The 21,369-nt window shown below is 44.9% G+C and overlaps 5 protein-coding genes across 7 annotated transcripts in view; 2 read left to right on the top strand and 3 right to left on the bottom strand.

Annotated features, from left to right (window-relative positions):
- The window catches only part of arsg (arylsulfatase G), an 8,358-nt gene extending 6,634 nt beyond the window's left edge, over positions 1–1,724 (bottom strand). For 2 of the 3 annotated variants that reach the window (XM_080541440.1, XM_080541443.1), the window contains exon 1: positions 122–185. The gene's annotated coding sequence lies outside the window, so the exon portion shown is untranslated. Of the gene's footprint in view, positions 1–121; positions 186–1,710 lie in introns of those variants that run through there. The other variant, XM_080541441.1, reaches the window with a different exon arrangement.
- Positions 283–6,801, top strand: LOC308167079 (monocarboxylate transporter 7-like). The gene is made up of 7 exons (XM_080541439.1): positions 283–461; positions 1,324–1,437; positions 2,462–2,707; positions 4,086–4,229; positions 4,323–4,451; positions 4,553–5,545; positions 5,847–6,801. Exons 3-7 carry the CDS (start codon positions 2,470–2,472, stop codon positions 6,083–6,085), a joined length of 1,743 nt encoding a protein of 580 aa, XP_080397565.1. The 5' UTR covers positions 283–461; positions 1,324–1,437; positions 2,462–2,469; the 3' UTR covers positions 6,086–6,801.
- A 742-nt stretch (positions 6,802–7,543) lies between these two features.
- Positions 7,544–11,249, bottom strand: amz2 (archaelysin family metallopeptidase 2; the record flags this gene model as incomplete). The annotated part of the gene is made up of 6 exons (XM_080542295.1): positions 7,544–7,705; positions 8,155–8,331; positions 9,174–9,337; positions 9,882–10,010; positions 10,158–10,331; positions 10,964–11,249. 6 exons carry the CDS (start codon positions 11,247–11,249, stop codon positions 7,544–7,546), a joined length of 1,092 nt encoding a protein of 363 aa, XP_080398421.1.
- Positions 11,250–12,492: 1,243 nt separating this feature from the next.
- On the top strand, positions 12,493–15,711 carry LOC308167227 (protein VCF1). Its single transcript, XM_080541611.1, has 4 exons — positions 12,493–12,532; positions 13,200–13,329; positions 13,682–13,805; positions 13,951–15,711. The coding sequence occupies exons 2-4, from the start codon at positions 13,313–13,315 to the stop codon at positions 14,191–14,193; spliced, it is 384 nt and encodes a 127-aa protein (XP_080397737.1). The 5' UTR covers positions 12,493–12,532; positions 13,200–13,312; the 3' UTR covers positions 14,194–15,711.
- Positions 15,712–15,830: 119 nt separating this feature from the next.
- tepsin (TEPSIN adaptor related protein complex 4 accessory protein) lies at positions 15,831–21,297 on the bottom strand (the record flags this gene model as incomplete). Its single annotated transcript, XM_080541610.1, has 13 exons — positions 15,831–17,466; positions 17,553–17,687; positions 18,057–18,135; positions 18,265–18,378; positions 18,544–18,718; positions 19,086–19,274; positions 19,600–19,671; positions 19,990–20,071; positions 20,160–20,227; positions 20,417–20,510; positions 20,717–20,808; positions 20,937–21,009; positions 21,259–21,297. The coding sequence occupies 13 exons, from the start codon at positions 21,295–21,297 to the stop codon at positions 16,747–16,749; spliced, it is 1,932 nt and encodes a 643-aa protein (XP_080397736.1). The 3' UTR covers positions 15,831–16,746.
- Positions 21,298–21,369: the final 72 nt, after the last annotated feature.

Genomic DNA, 21,369 nt, shown 5'->3' on the forward strand with positions numbered 1-21,369 from the left:
GAGCACCCTCGGGTCCGTCGGGCTTGCAGACCTCTACTACACAGACCCTCTGTTAGACTGCACAGCATACTACACAGCATACTACACAGCATACTACACAGCATACACAGCAGCCCCTTACAGTAATTGGGAGCAGGGGGGCTAGTGTAGACTGATTTAGTAGAATGTAACCCGATCCCTTTACCCTCTGGTGTTTTCTCATGTGTGTATTTAAGAGAGAGAGAACGAGAGAGAAAGAGAGAGAGAGAACGAGCAAGTGAGACACAGAGAGAGAGAGAGAGAGAGAGAGAGAGAGAGAGGGGGAAAGAGAGAGAGAGAGAGAGAGAGAGGGAGAGAGAGAGGGAGAGAGCGTGGGTGTGAGAGCAGCAAGAAAGGTTGTCACTGGTTTCATGCACAAACTTTACAGCACGCTGGATTACTGCACTTCAGTTAAGAAAGGATGTCTTTTCTCTCTGACACAGGTAAGAGTTACGCAATCCTCCTTTTACCATCATGATGAAGTAAACATTCTGCCTGACAGGGAAATATTGATTCTGATGAAATACTAATCTGGCAAACAATACAAAATGGTACAGTACAATTTCAGTCTATAGGCCTATACACAGCAGCTCACATTGACCATTGACTACAATGGCAATACAGCATACCCGAGGCAGGCATGTGTAGTAAACGCTGTCATTCCCTCTCTCTCTCCTACTCACTCTGTGCTACCTGATCAAGTTGCAGTGAAAGTGAATTTCATTCAAGTTCAAGTTCAAGCCTATATTTAGGAACTGACTTGACTTCCTATTATGTTCCAATGACTACTTCCTGATATTAATTTTGCTGTAAAAACACAACAATAGGACAGCTTGTGAGACAGTTATGGTATATGACATGTCCTCTTCTTTGACTGCTGGCGGGGGACTTCAGTGTTCAGTAAGATTTTGGTTTATTTGCTGTCAGCTTTTTCAAGGTGAGATTTAGTAGTTACAATCATTTAAATCTACCAGCAGTGCACTGTAGTTATGACTTCACAGTGGCCTAAACTTTGCTGATTAAAAAATGCTTGGGCAGCTTATGAAAGCCTCTCGGTTGGTATTGTGGAAAGAACTCTCACCTCAAAGCTGGCCCAAATAGTAGCCTATTGCAAATAAAGTAGGCTACTGGGGAGCTTAGGTCCTACTAGATCCTAGGATACTCTGGATGGCCTAGAAATACACAGAAACATAACATGCAATAGACAGATGGGAAGCACAAACGATTTGATTATTATCTCAGAGAGCTTTACGTTTCACAGTATTGGATTGTATAGCCTATTGATTCTCTCTTCTCTTATTACAGGGATGAACTGCAACCGTTATCTGTGACCTAGATGTACCGGTGGGGTGGATCCATACAAGCAGACTTGTGTTTAAAGGCAGATAGCCCGGGAGAGCAAATTCATAGTTCGTATAAGTAAGAGAAACCGTTTATATGTGTGATCAGACTCAAACGTGACACAGGGGGAAACAAGCTTTCCCAGGAGCGACTTTATCAGTTGCTTCTAAGTAGATTTGTGTTCCAAAGTATTCATGTTTTAAATGCAGTCTGACAGCAACAATGTTTCCGATAAGCAACGTATAGCCTAGAACATTTCAGAATAGTTAGAGAACAGACTTCAACAATGCTGTTCAACATTCAATAATATATTTCATACAATCTCAGAGTAACTTTAAATCTGTGAATTACCACTTTTGCAGTTTTACATCCGAATCTTCGGACAGGCAAGCACAGACGCAATATCAGCAAGACGTGAGCGTTCACGTGTGGGCTACAGTGCGCGTTCACACACACGCTACACTAAATTATAGTAATTAATATAAGTGTCCATACTGTCCAATACAAAAACTGCAAAATCTCAGAATCATAGAAAGAACTCCTAACTTAATTTTAGGGATTTCACAAAAATGTCATTCAGTCATCATCATCATCATCATCATGAATGAATGAATGAATGAATGAATGAATGAATGAATGAATGAATGAATGAATGAATGAATGAATGAATGAATGAATGAATGAATGAATGAATCGTTTAATGACCACACGACCTAGGTCGGTGGAATTTGTTTTCGGTACAGGTGGAAAGCTCAATACAGCAGTGTCAAAAAAACATACACACATTGCACATAACTTTCACATGGACATGTACACACATAACCACAAGACAAGAACTATTTACAATTTATAAAGTGCAGTACGTGGGTAGTACAGGGTTAGTGCAGTGAGTCAGGTGTTGAGAGTCCTTATGGCAGAGGGGGAAAAAACATCATCATCATCATCATCATCATCATCACCTTTCGGGGACCATAGTCTAATAACAACATATGTAGTAGTAGCTTTTACCCATGTAGCCTATTCATTTTTCATTCCAGTCTTATCCTACAAAATCACTCTCCTCTCTACACTGAATTTACCTCGCTATTGTTTCCTGTCTCAGCATCAGCCATGATGGCGTGGGTATTCAGAGTGAAGCGCTACTTGGGCCCCTGTGTGTACTCTGAGGCCCCTGACGGGGGCTGGGGCTGGGTGGTGGCTGTGGCCTTCTTCGTGGTGGAGGTGTTCACCTACGGGGTCATCAAGAGCTTCGGCATCTTCCTGCAGGACCTGATGGAAGAGTTTGCAGAGAGCAACAGTCGTGTGTCCTGGATCATCTCCATCTGTGTGTTCGTCATGACCTTCACAGGTACGCTTCAGGGTTCACATAGTCACCGACAGACGGACGGATGGGCGGGTGGACAGGCAGGCAGGCAGGCATCTTCATTTGTTTTCTTGTATTTAATGCAAACAACATTGTGAGTAGGTCTAGCATAACGCTTTAGTAGGTTACTGATATGAGGCGTTGCCCACTCTCAGAATCAGAATCAGAATCAGAATCAGAAGACTTTATTTGTAAACATGTTAGGAATTTGGTTTGGGACAGTGGAGTACTATTTACAGCAGGACAGGTGCAAGACAGGACAAGACAGTGCAAACCAACATCATAGTGCAAGAGTCATAAATAATATAAATATAAGAAGTGCCAAAAAACGTGTTCAAGTGTTCATGTCCAGACAGTCCAAAGCTCTCTGGGTGGGGGTGGAGGGAGGTTAGATAGATAGGGGTCAGGTCAGGGGGGGGGGGGGGGGGGGGCAGCAGCATTTAGGAGCCGGATGGCTGTGGGGAAAAAGCTGTGTGCATGTCGGGCCTTCACAGTTTTTAGAGACCGCACCCTCCTGCCTGAGGGGAGCGGGGCGAAGAGACCGTGTCCTGGGTGTGCGGGGTCAGCCATGATCTTCCTGGCCCTCCCCAAAGCCCTACTTTTAAACAGGGCCTCAAGGTGGGGCAAAGGGCAGCCAATCACCCTCTCTGCCGAGCGTATCACCCGCTGCAGCTTGGCCTTGTCCTTAGCCGCTGCAGCGGGGAACCAGATGATGATGGCGGAGGTCACCAAGGTCACCAAAAGTAAACAATCCAAGCTTTAGGAGCAGGCACAACTCTAAGGATATAGGAGACTTGCCTAGTGGTCAGCAGAACAGAACAGCAATGGTCAACAACACAGGATACAGCTTTTTCCCCACAGCCATCCGGCTCCTAAATGCTGCTGCCCCCCCCCCCTGACCTGACCCCTATCTATCTACCCTCCCTCCACCCCTACCCAGAGAGCTTTGGACTGTCTGGACATGAACACTTGAACACTTGGTTTTTTGCACTTCTTATATTTATATTATTTATGACTCTTGCACTATGATGTTGGTTTGCACTGTCTTGTCCTGTCTTGCACCTGTCCTGCTGTAAACCGTGCTCCACTGTCCCAAACCAAATTCCTAACATGTTTACATGTCATGGCAATAAAGTCTTCTGATTCTGATTCTGATTCTGATTCTGATTCTGATTCTGATCTGTACAGAGAATGTAACCCAGATCTGCATAAATCAATGATTACGATTCAACCTTCTCTCTGAGTGATCAATGTAATTTCCGGCCACCTGACTGAGGATGACAATAATCTCCTTATAACAGTTACATTACCTGAAAAAGCTGTGTGATGTCTGAGTGATAACCAGAAATTTCCCCTCCCTCAGCTCCTCTCTCCTCTGTCATGACCAATCGGTTTGGGTTCCAGCCTGTCGTTATGATTGGAGGACTCCTTATCAGCATGGGAACCATCACTAGTGCTTTCACCAACTCCATCAACCAAATGTACATCACCCTTGGAATTGTCTCAGGTGGGCCTTCCTCAAAGTTCAATAAAACCAGATAGTGTCCACCATACTAAGTGTCACTGAGTCACTAGTAGGTGTCTTCTCTTACATCGAAAGGTCTGGGGTACTGCTTGACCTTCCTGCCCACTGTCACCATCCTGTCCAAGTACTTCACCCACCGACGCTCCTTGGTCACAGCTGCCGCCTCCACAGGAGAGTCCTTCTCCGTGTTTGCCCTGGCCCCAGGTGAGTGAAACTCATAGGAGAGCTGGTGATTAAATGACCACACACTTCGCTTACCCGTCAAGTTTACACAAACCTTCCTTGCTTCTCTGCCCCCTCTTCAGCATTCTCTGCTCTGAGGGACTCTATGGGCTGGAGGTACACTCTGATGGTGATAGGAGGTCTGCAGGGCACCGTCATCATCTGTGGAGTTCTGCTACGGCCCATCATCATCAAACACGACGCAGCCCAGCTGACAGAGACAGGGGGGTTGGCACTAAAAGAGGTGGAGGCTCTAAACACTCAGGAAAACCCACCTATTAAAGGGGTCTCTATAGAGAACTCGTACATAAAAGACAGCTCCGAAACACCAAAGAGTTCAAACAGTGATTTCCTTAGTGCTCGGGACTCTGGTGTCCAGGCCCCCCGTGACTCAGAAGAGAAGACACTTCTGCAGGGGAAAGAAGAGAGGGAGGAGCCTCGAAAGTTAGCCCCAGGGCTCAGAGAGGAGAAGGAGGAGAGCAAGGAGTGGGGGAAGCAAGAGGAGAAGATAACGAGGAGAGAGGAGACGGGAGAGTGGGATAAGGAGAAGGAGGAGAGGGAAAAAGAGAACACAGGGTCTACTCAGAGGTCCAAACTCTTGGACTTCTCTGTTCTCAGAGAAGGCAGCTTCATCTGCTACTCTCTGTTCGGCCTGTTCGCCACTCTGGGCTTCTTCGCCCCGCAGCTCTACATCATCGAGCTAAGTGTGAGCCGTGGCGTAGAGCGTGACCGTGCCACCTACATGCTCTCCGCCATGGCCGTGGCCGAGCTCTTTGGCCGCCTCTCTATCGGTTGGGTCCTGGGTAGGAAGCAGCTGCGCCAGAGGAAGATCCTGGTGCTGCTGGGATGTGTGGTCCTGCTAAGCCTGGTGCTGGTGGCCTTTACCCTGGTGTGGGAGTTCTGGGGCCTGGCAGTGTGTTGTGGGCTCTATGGGTTCTTTATGGGGACCGTGACGTCCACGCATATACCCATGCTGGCTGAGGAGGACGTGGTGGGCATAGAGAGGATGGCGTCGGCTGCAGGGGTCTATGTGTTTATGCAGAGCTTCGCAGGGCTGGCTGGACCCCCACTGGGAGGTAAGACTGAGACTCAACTCTCTCCGATCGTATTTCATCTCTCTCACCATTTTAGAAGGAAAAAAGTTCATTCGCAGTTTCGACCCCTAATTGCACCTCTTTTCCCTCAATCCTTTCAATGTTAAATGTATGTTTTAACTGTAGAGCTTGTGTTTTTATGTTCTAAATGTTTTTATGTTGTTTTATGTTGTTTTTTGTATTGCTATTTTGGCCAGGTCACTCTTGTAAAAGAGATTGTTAATCTTAATGAGACTAAATAAAAAGTATGTCTACATCCCCCCCCCCCCCCCCCAACTCCCAGGTTTTCTTGTAGACTTGACTCAGAACTATGGCTCTGCGTTTTACTCCTGTGCGTTGGGCATGTGTCTGGGGGCCGTGTTCCTGGGGATGGTGAGACCAGCAAAGAGAGGCCTTCCCTGCATGCGGAAGGGGAGCCACAACAGACCTGAACCCCTGAGTGTGGAGCAGGCGAACCCTGTGCATCTCTGTGAGGGGCAGGGGGCCCCAGACAAAGACATCCACAATGTGATCCTTGCATAAGGCCAGATTGTTATTAGCTCTGCCTGAGGATGCACATCTCAGGTGACAATGCCATAAGGGTGTTTTATCAGTAGATGTATCTCAAGAGTTATGGTGAGATGCTAGTACATCATAGAGAGCACAGACCAGATAAATGGATGGATGGATGGATGGATGGATGGATGGAGAAAGAATGCCCATGGCATGGGTTAGTGATATCCCTGCCATCTTAGAGGAGTCTGCAGAGTTTTCAAACTACACTATGACCTTGCACAGAAAGCTATACTGTGTGTGTTTCTTAACAGCAAGTAGCCTTAAACATCACCACAGGAGATGTTATTTTACTTTTGTTTATTGCATTTTTATACACAAAATCATAATAGTGTTAAAGCACTTGTGAATGACAGTGTCTTTTCTTTATATATACTGTACTTCATATTCTGTTGAGTTTTGAGCACCAGCACTTTTCAGTAGATCCTGATTTCCAGATTTAAGTTTTCCTGTACATCCTAGAAGAAAGATGGGTCCAACACAAACTAAAAGTTTTGTCCTAAAATGAGAGGACAACGCTGCAGTGTCTTATGAAACATGACCACAAAAAAATACTGTTGTTTTGCTCATCAATGAAAAGTGTAAATGAAAAGATGGTGACTTAGTGTCTTATTTTTTATAGATTATACTATACTGTACTGTAGGACTTGTCGATATATATATATATATATATATATATATATATATATATACTGTATACATATTTTTAATAGTATTATTATAATATATATATATATATATATATATATATACTGTATACATATTTTTAATAGTATTATTATTATATATATATATATATATAATACTGTGATATATACAATATACAATACTGTGATACAGTGATAAATACTGTTCCATTTTAAGACTGGAAAGCAGATGTGAAAATGTTACTCATTCAACAGTATTTTATTTTATATAAGTTATGTTCATGAGAAATTGAATTGATGTTGTTTGAAATTGTGTTTTATTCAAATGGTTTACAGTGTCTGGATAGCACAATGTTGTCCAGTGTGTTTTTAATGTGACAATCAAGGACATTTTGTATCAATAAAAAATAGATTTTTACAATTACAATGTGTGCATGTGTGTGCATTGAACCACCTTGCAACTAAATACCTAAGTACCTTTCAACTACATAGATTAACGTCCAATTCACCCACTAGCACCAACCCAATGCACAGACACTTCTGAATGGCCCCTTGTTGGTCTGAAAGGGTCAGTAAGCACTAGCTCCACCTACTCCTCTGGTGGTCTTACTCACACCGACTCAACTCATTCCAATCTACGCAGGGAGGACATCAAGACATGTGTAAGGCCAGGCATTGGTTTGGGGGTAACAGACTTCCATCCATTTCCTTCCATTTTCATTCCATGTCCTATACCTCCATCCATGTAGAGCTAGAGTGAGTTCATGTAGAACTAGAGGGACTACAATATCTCGTCCTCTAGTATCTCCAGACATCTCCCGAGCCACATCCTGGAGGTCTGGAAGGCCTGGGTGGGTTTGTGGGAGTGGGGCCCAGGCAGGGAGGTCGTGGGCTGGCCAGGTTTGGGTGGTGCCTCCTCATCCTCTATCCATCTCAACAGGGCCTGGGAGCATGCAGAGAAACGTCAGTCTCTCTACTGTACTGGTGTTCAGTCCTAATACATGTGTGTGCCTAACAAGATTGCTCTCAGTTTAAAGGTTGACTAAATTCTCTCATCTTGTGAATCTAAAGAACCGTGTCTTTCATCTGTGGTTCATGGTACATGATGTCACAGCCTGTTGTAATGAGGTTAACATGGTAATGGTTACAGTTCAACTCACTGTTGGTGAAGGATGTTTGTTTTAATGTTAACAGCTCATTGATATATCTGTAGGAATGACATACAGCTTCATTCAAATGTGAGAAATGGCCTGCAATGGGAAGACTTAATCTGACATGAACTATACAAATGTCTTTGGAAAATGTGTTTGTGACACCATGTGTATGATAAATGGCAACAAGAATGCAGTCAGCACACGCAATACATTTGTCTAGTCAATGATGTGTAGTTACTTTGTATCTGTCAGCCATTTTGAAGCTGATGGATGACTGCAGTTTGCGTAGGCAGATGGGACAGAGGTCCAGGGGTCGGAGGTCAGACTCTTCCAGGTGGTTGGAGCCCTGCATGACACACTGTAGCCACTGGCAGTGCTTCAACCCGAAGATGTGGCCTATCTCATGGGTGACAGTCTGGAGCAAAGCACATTCTTGTGTTAAGTACTTCTTAGTTTGTTTATAATACTCAAAAGGCATATCGAAATAGCACAACCAACAGGTATTATATCAAAATACGATACGCTCGGCAGAGAGGGTGATTGGCTGCCCTTTGCCCCCCCTTGAGGCCCTGTTTAAAAGTAGGGCTTTGAGGAGGGCCAGGAAGATCATGGCTGACCCCGCACACCCAGGACACGGTCTCTTCGCCCCGCTCCCCTCAGGCAGGAGGGTGCAGTCTCTAAAAACTGTGAAGGCCCGACATGCACACAGCTTTTTCCCCACAGCCATCCGGCTCCTAAATGCTGCTGCCCCCCGCCCTGACCTGACCCCTATCTATCTACCCTCCCTCCACCCCCACCCAGAGAGCTTTGGACTGTCTGGACATGAACACCTGAACACTTGATTTTTGCACTTCTTATATTTATATTATTTATGACTCTTGCACTATGATGTTGGTTTGCACTGTCTTGTCCTGTCTTGCACCTGTCCTGCTGTAAACCGTACTCCACTGTCCCAAACCAAATTCCTAACATGTTTACATGTCAAGGCAAATAAAGTCTTCTGATTCTGATTCTGATTCTGATCAAAAACACCATACTGTAAATCATAAAGAAATAGTAATGGTAGTAATTTTACTTTTAAATGTATCCACTGGAGGGAAGGGCATACACTATGCACATGAGATCCCAACATGACTCTAAAATGGCACACTTTATGTTTTTGGTTATAGTAGCAAAACAAATGCATCAAGATATCCAATACACCCATATCTAACAGATCTGTTCAATCAGGGTTGAGGGAATCTCTGCTGTACTCACCTTGCAGGACCTGAGCAGCAGAGTGCTGGTGATGGGAGGTGAGTAGTACCCCTCAAACACAGAGAAGTCTCCGTGCTGAAGCCTGCTCCCTTTCTCCAAACGACCTGCATAACTCCTGCCGTAGAAGTTGTCATCATACCTGGCAAAACTGAATACTCCCATCCCTGGAAAGTAAAAGGGAAAGGTGTCAAGTGTCAAGAATTAACATTGAAAATAAATATAATACTAATACGATTTTACCTGCTAATTTATTGTGTCTGTCAACATTTCAGACAATGATCAAGTATTAATACATTTCAATGCCAACAACTGAGCATGTAGAATGATCAAACATCCTGGAAAAAAGCAGGTACATTAGAATATTATGTGCTGTAAAGATATTCTTCCCATTTGAGTATAGCCCCATCTACTGGAATACTAGAGTTATAACAATGTAAACATTTCAAACAAGTAAAATCTACACACACTATAGGAGAAGGGGTCTCTAAGGGATGTCACTGTCATTATGAGATGCACTAATGCAATGATGCAATAATAAACAGGAGGGTGTGGCAGCAATTGGATAATCCCATATTATGAGATTAAAACAGCAGGTTGGGATTCTGAAATTTGGGGGACGATTTTGTGGGGTTAACTACACATTTACTGTTTACTGTTGCAATGTTTCAACCACCTTGGATCTTTGTCATACTTAAAATCACTATTTACCCTCAGTGAGAGAGGCCTGTCCAAACACAAAGTTCCAGGAATCTTTGGGGTACAGGTCGATCATTGTGATCCCCACAATGCAGTATGCATCTTTAGGCTTTCTCTTCTTCAAAAATCGCAGCAAATCCCCTGAATTGGACAAAAACAAGAGGTGGAAATTATTTCAGTTTTTATTGCACTTATCTTGAAAAATGCTGTGTTTAACTATAGTATACCCACGGTCCAACCTGGCCAAAAACAGCTAATCTAAAACAAGCGATTAAGCCACAGGTTCACCTGCATGGATTTGCAGGTTATGTGAACTGTTGTTGATCCTGAAAGAACAGCCTGTGGTGGCCACGGTAACCGGGGGTAACAGCTTTACTGCCAGCCCATAATAAAAGGCCTGGCAATACTCCCTCAGCCACTCTACATACTGGCCAGTTTCAGCTTCTACCTCCCCAAAGGAACCTGGGAAAACAGCAATAACAGCAATGTCAAGTCAAATCTTTTTGAGAATTAAGCTTAATTAACATACAGTACATCACTATACAATCAAAGATATGGGCATATTCAGATAAGTGTTAGAGAACATTAGGATATAGCATAGAACAGACATGATTCTCTGGTATGTGACATATGGACCTTGTCTACCAGCAGGATACACCACCTGGGTGATATCAACTAAAAGGCACCTGTTGGTGTACAGTATGTACGGTAGGCCTATATGCCTTCTTTGTGGTTGCTTGAGCAGAGAGTATTAAAATGAGTGCACACACACATCTGCTAAGTTAAGACAGGGTGCAGACTGAGTCATAATGACAGCTATAAACCACAAGCAGCTTAGTTCCGTTTCTCTACTTGTCTTGTCTGTCACCGAAAACATAAAACTGCACAAATTACCTAATTACCTAGTTCATTTTGAACATAATAAGCCTAGCCATGATGTGCCAGCTAATTACAACGTTCTCTGATTCACTCATTTGGTTGACAAATAAATACATTTTGCAACAGCTGGGAAACGAGATATCTCCATATAGACAGTGCATATCCTCTAGGAGTGAGGATTAGTGGGCTTGTGTGTCTGAGGAGAGGGCACACACCTATAGTCTGTATGTAGATAGTGCAGCGGCCTTTGATGGGGGTACTCCGGTAGGGGTTGCTGTAAAAGCTCTGGAAGTCCTGCGTCTCCTCCGGGTGTGAGGGGATCCAGTCTGAGTCGGAGTGCACAGTTATGGGCTGGAACAGACCCTTGTCCCCTGGATGGAGACCCTCCTCCAGTAGCTGCCGCTCCTCCCGGCTGTATTTGCAGTAACGCTCGGCCAGGTCATGGCGGCTGGAGACCAGGGCAGTGCGCAGTCTCTCAGTGGGGTGCTGGATGACCTGCATCTATGGGACAGGTGCAGGGGAGACAGGAGAAGGTGCCCTGGAAGCTTATCTACGGTAATTTGTGTGTTAATCCCTTCTTGGTTGACGGCAGCTGTGGCTCAGGAGGCAAAGCCGCCGTCTAATGATCGCAAGTTCGGCGGTTAGATTTCCGGCTGGCCACGTGTCGAGGTGTCCTTGGGCAAGACACCGAATCCCAAATTGCTCCCAATGAGCGGGTCGGCGCCTTGCATGGTATCTTACCGCCATTGGTGTGTGAAAGTGAATATGTGTGTAAATGGGTGAACGAGAGGCCAATGTGCTATACTATATGAGTGCAGTTCATTGGGTTGGGGTAAGGTTTTGAGGAGGACATATCAAACTAGATCAAAGCCTAAGAAGGCCAACTTTAGGACCATCTGTCAGTACAGATGAGACACAGGTGAAACACAGATGTGACTGTGATCAAACCCTTATGGGTGGGGCTGAGACTAAATAAACTAAAAGCCTGCACGGATTATTATTTATATATTTTTAACATCATATGCAGGTACAGGGTTTTTGAAGAGCCTTAATTTATCATTGGAGATAATGTAAATGTAGGAATATAATGACATTGACTCCTCATGCACCTGTGACTAAAGAGAATCGCATCCTACAATCCACACAATATTTTACAGTAGCCTGTATATTATTACCATATAATTAGAAAGTCTCAAAAACATTACAATCACTATAATGGAATGCTGTATACATATGAGACGATAACAAAAATACGTTTTTACCTCCGAAAACTTGACTCCTTACTTGACTGGAGTTACATACCATGTATGCTTGGATACATTTTAAGTTTAATACTGTATATTTCTATGTATTTTGTATTTTGAATTTTGTAACTGTTTTTAAATTTGTTGTTGTACGGTGACCTTGAGTGCCATGAAAGGCGCCTTATAAAATAAATGTATTATTATTATTATTATTATTATTATTATTATTATTATAAAATGTTGCCTAACTGTCAACTGGACATTTGACAGAAGCGCATTTACTCTGCTTCCGCTTTAGCGCGTGCGTTCGTAAATCCCCCTTGAGAGCGCCGGAGCGCACACGGGGGTCAACGTCACAAAGGGATCAAGTCATTCGATTGGACAAGAGGCATTCCATGAGTGCTGATCGGGATTTCCAGAGCAAATTTACGAACGCAGCCTTTTAGTGAGCCTTCACGTCATGATCGAACGTCATGTAAACACTATCAGCTGGGGCTGGTGGAGAAAAGATAGGACATAAATTGTGTGTTTTGCCTTGGGGTAGGTTGAAGATAGAAGACCTGTCTGTTTGTTCTGTGCTGTAAACAATGATTGTTTAGATTTGACTGCCGTCAAACAGAAGCAACAACGCTGTGATCAACGCGCATAATAGTATAATAGTAATACGAGACTGGAACAGTCTGTCGTTAGCTTCTGTGTCGTTACTAGGCTAACCTGGGGGGTATTCCATCAACGTCGCTAAAGGAAAATCCTGGCTTATTTTTGATAACTTCTCGCGAGACTTATCAGAATATGCCTGGATATTTTTAGGAACTCTCGCGAGACTTGTCAGACTAAACCTGGATTTTCTTTTAGCGATGTTGATGGAATACCCCCCAGCTAGCTGTTAGCTGCCGTTGATACTGACGGACTGTACTGATGCTTCATTGCGTAACGGGTAAGCTAAGCTAGCTCTCTGACCGAATTAGCCCCAGTATCTCCGGCAGAGTGACACACTGTACTGTAGCTAAGCGAGTTAGATTATCTCAGGGTTTCCTTGTCTTGGTCAAATAACATTGAGAATCTCCCCCACGATAGCTGATCGTTTCAGGATACGCCTGGTTAGCTGTGTGCTGTGAGATCCCTCCGTGGTGGTGAGAGAGAGCCAGCTGGACAGGAATCTATTCTATATTATCTATTATTATTCTATATCTATTCTAATCTATAGATAGAAGAAGAATAGCGTGTTTGACCCAAAAGCGACGAAGGAGGTCTCGTTCCGTTGACATCTCAACTCTCAGAAACGTACAGTGACTTATAGTACTGACGAGAATCGTCGACATGTTGACCGAAAACAGGTGAGTTGACCAAAGTTATTATTCAAATAGTTCTAAAGGGAGAGACTGTGAATGGGAGCTTCCATGCAGTACAGTTGTTTTTGTGCTTACAGCAATTGATTGATTTCTCAGCCGTCAGTTTCGAAATATCTCACATGATTTTTTTCTGTTTGTCACTGAAAGGTTTAAAGGGATCAATAAATGATACCCTCAACTGATAATTTGAGCACATACATGTCTGGTCATGTAACCCACCATGTGTGACATGATACACGTCTCTATTTTGGGGTACTATATGTACACACACACACACACACACACACACACACACACATACACACAATTTAACTCACACAATGAATTCCCTGCCTAGGAAGCGAAGGCGTGGCTGTGAGGGTGAAGGGGACCAGCTGAACCCCCAGGCCAAAAGGTCAGGAGGTGGTCAGGAGGGTCGCCCTCTGGTGTCTGAGGTTGGACAAGATGTCTGGGACTCAGAGGTGAGTGAACAAACACACACACACACACACACACACACACACACACACTAAGTAGCTATGGATAAGAGCGTTTACTATGCTCAGGGAATTAAACTCACGATATTTCCTGCAATTCATTGTCCTTGTATCTCTCCCTGTGCTCCAGTCGTCCAGCAGTGACACCAGTAGTGGGATCAGTAGTCCAGAGAGTGCAGCGGGTGCCAGTACCAGCTTATGCGCACAACTCCAGAAGAACCACATTTCCCAGGGCAGTCCAGCGTCAGAGGATACCTCCTCCACCTCATTGGGTTCCCATGGTGACAGTACCTCGTACGACCACATCAACAAAGTCCTGAGGGAGGCACACTTCAGCCGTCTGCAGATCCGAGGCCAACCGGGCTCCTCGTGACCATACCTCAGACCTCCCTGAACCCTCCACCTCTTAACCATACTGGCACATGCCCTGTCTGGGCAAGACTCTTAATCCAGCTCCCTGTTTGATGTGCCAATACCATAAGCACACCTATCTTTCCATAGCTCAGTCACTGTGGTGCAATGTGGAGTGTACAGTATATGTAACCCTGAGCACATGGTGGTCAGTGTTCTCCTAACGTAAGACCATTATGTTGGATATCATCATTGCCTCATTGGTGCTATTTACAAGACGATCCACACTGCTTGCAGTAACTAATAAAGTCAAGCACTTTACTTCCCCTGTTATGTTTTCTTGGCCAGGCCACAGTACACCGGTTGTCTCATATGCAAAGCTGTGTGTGTGCCAGTTTGTTTATTGTTTTAATATGTTTTTAGGGCATTTCTGCTTTATGGGGATAGACAATAGAGATTGACAGAAAGGATGGGTGAGAGAGAGGAGGGATGACATGCAGGATAGGGCGATGGCCAGAATCGAACCAGGGACCCTGCGGTTACAAGGCACTTAGTGAGTTACGCCACCCAGGCACTCCCAGTTTGTTTATTGTTGACTGTTGATTTGGTGACCGTCTTCTCCAGTCACTTGGACTGCCTACTTTACAGTCAATCATTTGCGACTTTTCTTGTTTGATGGCAATGGAGTCCTGCCCCTGCAGTGGGCATTGACTTTTGAGAATGAACGGGGGTAAGTAGGCACTTAACTGTTTCTCTGTCTGAACAGGCCACAACTCCAGGGGCTTCTTCAGAGTTGCAGAACTGATCTGCTTCTCTCTTATTCTCATGTTGAGGTGATATTTTCAGTTTGCATCACATTTCTATCAGTTATGTTTTCAGGCTAACAAAAAACATTTACTGGAACTGGAATAAGTGAGTAAACCCAGGTCCAAGGGTGTGGGAAGGCCAGTGGGTTCACTGTAATGAGACACATGTATGGACCTCACCAAAGCTCAGTCCTCAAATTAGCCGTAGTCTAATTATAGGGCTCTGGGGGTACTGGAGCCTTGGTAGGGGTGTGTTTAGTAATGCAGTGTTTCTAACCAAAAAGTGGATCTGTATTCAGGATCTGCTTCTGAACTTGGTGGAGGCAGAAATGAGAATGAGGAATGGAATGTTCAATACCATTCCTCATTCCATTTCATGCATTACAATGAGCCTATCCTCTGATTTCAGCCTTCATCAGCCTCCCCTTTCTCAAACCAATGCAGCTTTAAAATGTGTCAACTTATGTATCATCTTCAGACATCAGCATGAGGTATTTTGTGTGTGTGTACAAATCCAGCCTCCAATACTGTTCTTTGGCCGCTGCAGTATGACCAAGTCACTGTGTTTAATAAGAAAATAAAGTAGGATTTGTGATGGTAATGTCATAGGTTTTTTGTCATGTTTGGTACTTTGAATTGCCCATGACCATTGCAGACATACAGTGTTAGGATATAGATATTTTTTGGAGCTATTCATTTGACATTGACAATAAAGTTTGGATTTTGAAATCTGACATGAATTTGTCTGAACTGATTGACTTTACATACTGAACATATTCAATGCAGTTTAGAGATCCACATAGAAACTGACAGGTTTTTCTAGTACTTCAGTAGTGCTGTAACACAAAGACAGCATGTTTTATTGTCACACAGTGGATCCCACACGTGCAACAGCATGGCTTTAGTTGAAAGACACAGTACAACGATAGTAAACAGTATCTCCACTGAAAGTACCAGGATGCATTGCTTTCAAAATATATTGAGGTGTTCTCACAGACAGACATGGTTAAGATGACAGAGATGAATCAATTCATCCATTCATCAATTCTAAATGCATTTCACTCTGATGTTTTGGCAAGACATGCACTAAACAACTAGTCTCACTCATTCTTATTACCGTACTGTATATGTGAAACAGGAGAAAGACATAATAAATACTTTAAAAATAACACTCAATGTTTACACTTTGTGTAGAGATTAATGTACTAAGTACCAAAGTATACCAGAAGACATAAGTCTGTAAGAAAATAACTGTAGTGCAAAATAAAAAAAAATACATCCCCTAAGAGAGGGTAAGGGTGTGTTGAAGAGGCACAGTAACGCCACATTACTGATAAATGAATCCTGAGTCAAAGCAACTGTTCACAATAACCAGAAGCTCAAGAAAATAACCTTGCAGCATGTGCAAAATGAAACTCCCCAGCAAACCGAGAAGACACTGTAATGTGTACCCTCAGGGAGCTGCGCATCCCTGATATCATAACTGGTTAGTTAGGTTACTCCTGACATCATGAAAACAGCCCCCAGCCTGACTCATTCCGTGCTTGCTAAAGGAACAGAAGAGTGACAGCATTATGCCAGAGGCTTGACTAAATCCATTTAAAGGCTAATCGAAGCCATCACCATATTGCACACACCTTTCAAACCTACAAACAGACAAACAAACAAAAAGGTTAGGGGCAATGGTTGTTCTGACTTGGCCATTGTTTCCTGGTCAGAAACACCTATGACAACATCATTGTTCGACCATTGCAGTTCAGTGAGTAACGTCAAAGGTTGAGGAAAGAGAAGGCTGATACTGATTGGCTGCTACTGTTTGTAAGATCACTCGTGGGCGGGTCCTCACTGGTGCCGTCAAACCTCAGGAGTGGTGATTCCGTTGCAATTTTAGGGTCAACACTCAAACGCTCTCTCTCGTCTCTCGCTATGACTCCCATGTCCTTAGTCTGCAAGTCTGCACCTCTCCCTATGAGGGGTGGTTGGCATACAAGCGTTGCTCTAGTCACCAGCTCCATACCGCTGAACAGGGACAGTCTACCCACAGAGGGCTGCTCTGGTCGGGGATCCGAAGCTGGGTGAGAGTCCCTCTCTGTGAGGAGCTCTGGGTATTTATCTGTTGTGTCTGAGACAAGTTGAGCCTCACTAGTCCTGGACCCAGTCTGGCTGTCCAAAGACTCTTCATCCTGACTCGGGGACATGCTTTCCTTGTCATCCTCATCTAGCAGCCTCCCTGACGCATCCCCCTGGTCCCAGTCCAGGCCAAGCAGGGGAGGGGGGTGAATTAGTCCCTCAGATGAGGGTTCTGGCTGAGGGTCTTTGCTCAGGTGATGGTTGGAGGTGGTGGTGTCGTCCGTGTGTGTTGGCAGTAGGAGGGCGAGGTATGTGGGGGGCTGGTTGGAGGAGGATGCCGCTACACTATTGGCCGCAGTTGCATCTCGTCTGGCACCACTGATTGGTTCTCCCATCAGAGCCTCAAACTGCCGCAGGATCTGGTGGGGGGGGTGGGGCACAAGCATCAGAGCATGGTTTGTCACCTTGTTTCACTGTACATCTCCTCCGCATGTGTGAGTCTTACCTTAGTGGCTTTGTTAGCCACGGGCCCCGGGGGTCCGTCACACAGCTGGGCCAGCCTCCGTTGGGTCGCTCCAAGGATTTGCTCCAGAGAGAGGAGGTCGGATGTCATGAGACATGCCACAGCACACAATGCCCTCTGGTGGAAAGGTGGCAAAACAGTGAAATAATTTTACATTAGATTAGATTAAACTTTATTGTCATTGTACAGCGAGATGTAGTTTGGCATCTAACCAGATAGTAGTGGCATATATTCCTAAATTTCGTTGTTTGGTACCTGTACTGTAGCAATGACAAATAAAGTCCATTCCATTCCATTCCATAGTGGCAAATAGTAGCATAGTGCAACAGTACATTCAGTGCCCACTGATGAAATCCACACAGTTAGGTCTTCAAAAGCTATGCTAGGTTGGGCATGTGTGGCAGAACTGACACTATGATACTGTATCTCACTAAGGCTTAAAGAGTACTGTAACTGGTGGACTGCAGCCTGCTGTATAGACTGTACCATTTGGACGGTGTTTGAGAGGTCCTGAAGCCTGCGAGACAGCAGCTCCACCACAACCTCACAGTTCAGAGTGGAACACCTGGTGCAAATGGGAATACATACATAAATACAACAAGAACAACAAGAACTCAACAATATAAACAGTAAATAAACAAGATAGTGTGGCACCACGACTATCCATTATTGTGCTTGTATACTTTGTACTGACTCCTTGATGAAGTGCTGGCTCTCCTCTCTGGACAGGAAAACCCTGGAGCCCTCAGTCAGTCTGCTGATGAGCGTCACCTCCTGGCCACAGTCCCCCAACTGTATGGCCTCCACCCTGAGAGAGAGAGAGATAGACAGACACAGGGAGCATGGTTTACCTGTCGGTGTGGTATCACTTCTACATGACTGGAAACTGAAGAGAATGGAGTTTTCCTCATTATGCTTTATACATTTCACACCATCAGTAGAGACAGGAGGGTGATACTCATGAGAGACTCACCGTTCCGATGGATCCCCACTCTCCCGACTGGCACCTGATTGGCTCCCGGTGCCCCCCGACTTGCAGCTTCCGCCCCCATGGTTGGCATTCTCCTGAGATGAGTTGTGGGAGGAGCTGTGGCCACTGTCAATCTCCTCCCACCCCCCGCTCACCTGCCCTGGGGAACGCTGGGCAGCTGACAGAGGGAGGAGTAAGTGCAAGAGAGAGAGAGAGGGAGGTTGGGGGAGAGAGAGAGAGAGAGAGAGAGAGAGAGAAAGGATGGGAGGGAGAGGGGGAGGAGGATGGTAGAGAGAGAGGAGGATGAGAGAGAGAGGGAGGAGGATGGGAGATAGAGGGAGGAGGATGAGAGAGAGAGAGGAAGGTGTGGGAAAGTTGAATTTTGACCCACTCAAAATATGGTAGAGTATCTTAGAATAAGTAGTAGATATTTAACATAAATTCTGATTAAGTATATATATACGTTTTCCAAATTCCCACTTTGGCTGCCATAAAGATCTGGCTCATATAACAATTGGTTAGAAGCAGCAGCCTGCCTGCCTCACCTTTGGGTCTGGGAGAAGGCAGGTCGTAGGCACATGCTGGAACAGCCACCTCGATGGGGGCGGACGGTGCCACAACCGCACGGTAGTGGTTGTCATGGAGACGTATGCCCTGGAGCTCAGGTGGGGGAAGGACAGCACTGGCCACCACCTCCGCGGCCTTCTGGATCTTGTCCAATAGGGTCTCACCACCTGCCAGGTTCAGGAAGTGACATATGAGAGAAGCAGACAACGGTGAGTTGACCATAGGTTACCAGTCTCTGGGGTGTACCTCAATAGTCTGAGGTAACATCCTCTCCTGGTCTTCTTTCCTTCATCTGTGTGAAACAACCGGACAGGTGAAAGGCTACGTGTTGGTAGGCATGGCCACCATATTGCTTATTTCTAACCTTTTTTTTCTCAGATCAGTGCAAGAGAGGAGACAAGGAGAGGAAGTCACCCTTGAAATGCACATACTGTTAAAAGGAATTCAATGAGTTACAATGCAACCAACACGGCCATGCATGTGGACACTCACTCGTCCCCCACCTCCCTGGGCTGTATCCAAAACCCTGCAGTCCCGATCTGTGGGCTGTCTCTGATCCCATGCCTGGATGGAAAGAGAGAAGACACGCCCCATCATCACTATTTATCCTCTCCTTCCGTCTCTAGTAAAAAAAGAAAAGCCATTGCTCGAGGATTGGGTTAACTTAGTGGTTAAGTGAAATCACGTCCATCAATTCAGTGGTCAGCTGACTGTCATTAACAGAAGTATTAGGGCAGAGATACTGTAAACTAAAATGAGGCACACATAGCGTTTCCCAACATAACGGTCAGCTGATAAACATAACGCTATATAACTGCATTTCTTCCTCCTCCTCCTCCTCCTCCTCATCATCATGCATACCTTGAATAATGAGTTACTCACCCATGGTAGGGGTGGCTGGTTTGCATGGAGACAGGCAGCTCTGGGGAGATACTGTATCTGTGAAGAGCAAAGTGGCCAGCTCCTGGAAAGAGATATGAAAAGAAAGACAGCATGAGAGAGGGGGGGGGGGGTGGAGTGTGTGTGTTGGACAGTTGTGGTCTCCAGCTCACCTGTGCTGTGGCTCTTACTTTCTGGTACAGAGCAGTGCCATGGATAGGGTCAGGAGGACCACTGTAAACTGAGGAGAAAACACACACACACGCACACACACACGCACACACACACACACACACACACACACACACGCACACACACACACACACACACACACACACACGCACTTGTAACTCCCCAAAAATCGTATAGTAGAAAAGTTACTGAACAAAAATAAATATCTGAAATAAATAGTGACATTAACTCATCTCACCAGACGCTCTCTGAATGAAGGTGGAGTTCCGTCTGAGTTCTGTGAGGAAGTGTTGCGATCCGTGACCGCTGAGATGAATAAAGATCTTCAGAGCCTGAAACAACAGAAATAGGAGTTAGATAACTAAATGACAGGATTGAAAGAATGATAGGGGGAGGACATTGGAAACCATTAATAGAGAGGATGATACAAAAAATGACTTCCATTATTCTGTTGTGTAATAGGGACTCTTCACTCACATAACAACATCGACATCTTGGAATCAAACACCTGAGGGCCTGGTAGCCCTGCTAAGCTCACCTTTAGCTTGACATGACAGGATTCCACCTGCAACCTCTCCAACAAGTACTCCAGCAAGCACTGACCGTACCCCACTGATTCATGTGAGATCTCTGCAGTGTCAGGTGGGTGAAGGACATACTTTTATCAAACAGTAGTCTTTGGGCTAAAAATGCAGTCAGATCAAAATGAGATGTTTTGGAATGAGAGATGCTGCTTGGTGTCACAGCTGAAAGGATACTTCCAATCTCTTGAAAGAGGTAGCCAGGACAGGGGGTTTCGTCATCTGCTGTTGCTTTCATCAGAGTGGGCATCTGAGTCAAGACATGAGGCAAAAGAAGCAATGCACTTTTGATTGACAGTTTCAACGCCGATATAAACAACAGTACAAACTGAGACTGATGAGGTAGCTATGGCTAGCAAGGTAGCTAGGCTACTGGGATGGGACGAATTGTAAAATAACGAGCGTGAAGAAACACAACAGCTATTAATGCTCGTGATTTCATTTATTTTATTAAGTTCGTATTTAAACGTTCTTTACAAATATTCACTCGAGCACCTACTTTTTGCAGGAAAGCGAGACGTTCCATGAATGTTGCCATGATTTTGCACTCTCGCCTGTAGGCTGGTCATCTTCCATGGGACGGGAGGCGGAGTCTAACAATGACAGGTAG

The sequence above is a fragment of the Nansenia antarctica genome (assembly GCF_963989245.1).
Source record: "Nansenia antarctica genome assembly, chromosome: 11".
NCBI classification, from domain to species: domain Eukaryota; kingdom Metazoa; phylum Chordata; class Actinopteri; order Argentiniformes; family Microstomatidae; genus Nansenia; species Nansenia antarctica.

Bases quoted from the DNA above. Each gene is read 5' to 3' on its own strand.
- LOC308167079 (XM_080541439.1), top strand. From the start codon at position 2,470: ATGATGGCGTGGGTATTCAGAGTGAAGCGCTACTTGGGCCCCTGTGTG. The intron at 2,708-4,085 runs GTACGCTTCAGG...CCCCTCCCTCAG, and splicing joins GTTCGTCATGACCTTCACAG to CTCCTCTCTCCTCTGTCATG. The intron at 4,230-4,322 runs GTGGGCCTTCCT...TTACATCGAAAG, and splicing joins CACCCTTGGAATTGTCTCAG to GTCTGGGGTACTGCTTGACC.
- LOC308167227 (XM_080541611.1), top strand. The intron at 13,806-13,950 runs GTGAGTGAACAA...CCTGTGCTCCAG, and splicing joins AAGATGTCTGGGACTCAGAG to TCGTCCAGCAGTGACACCAG.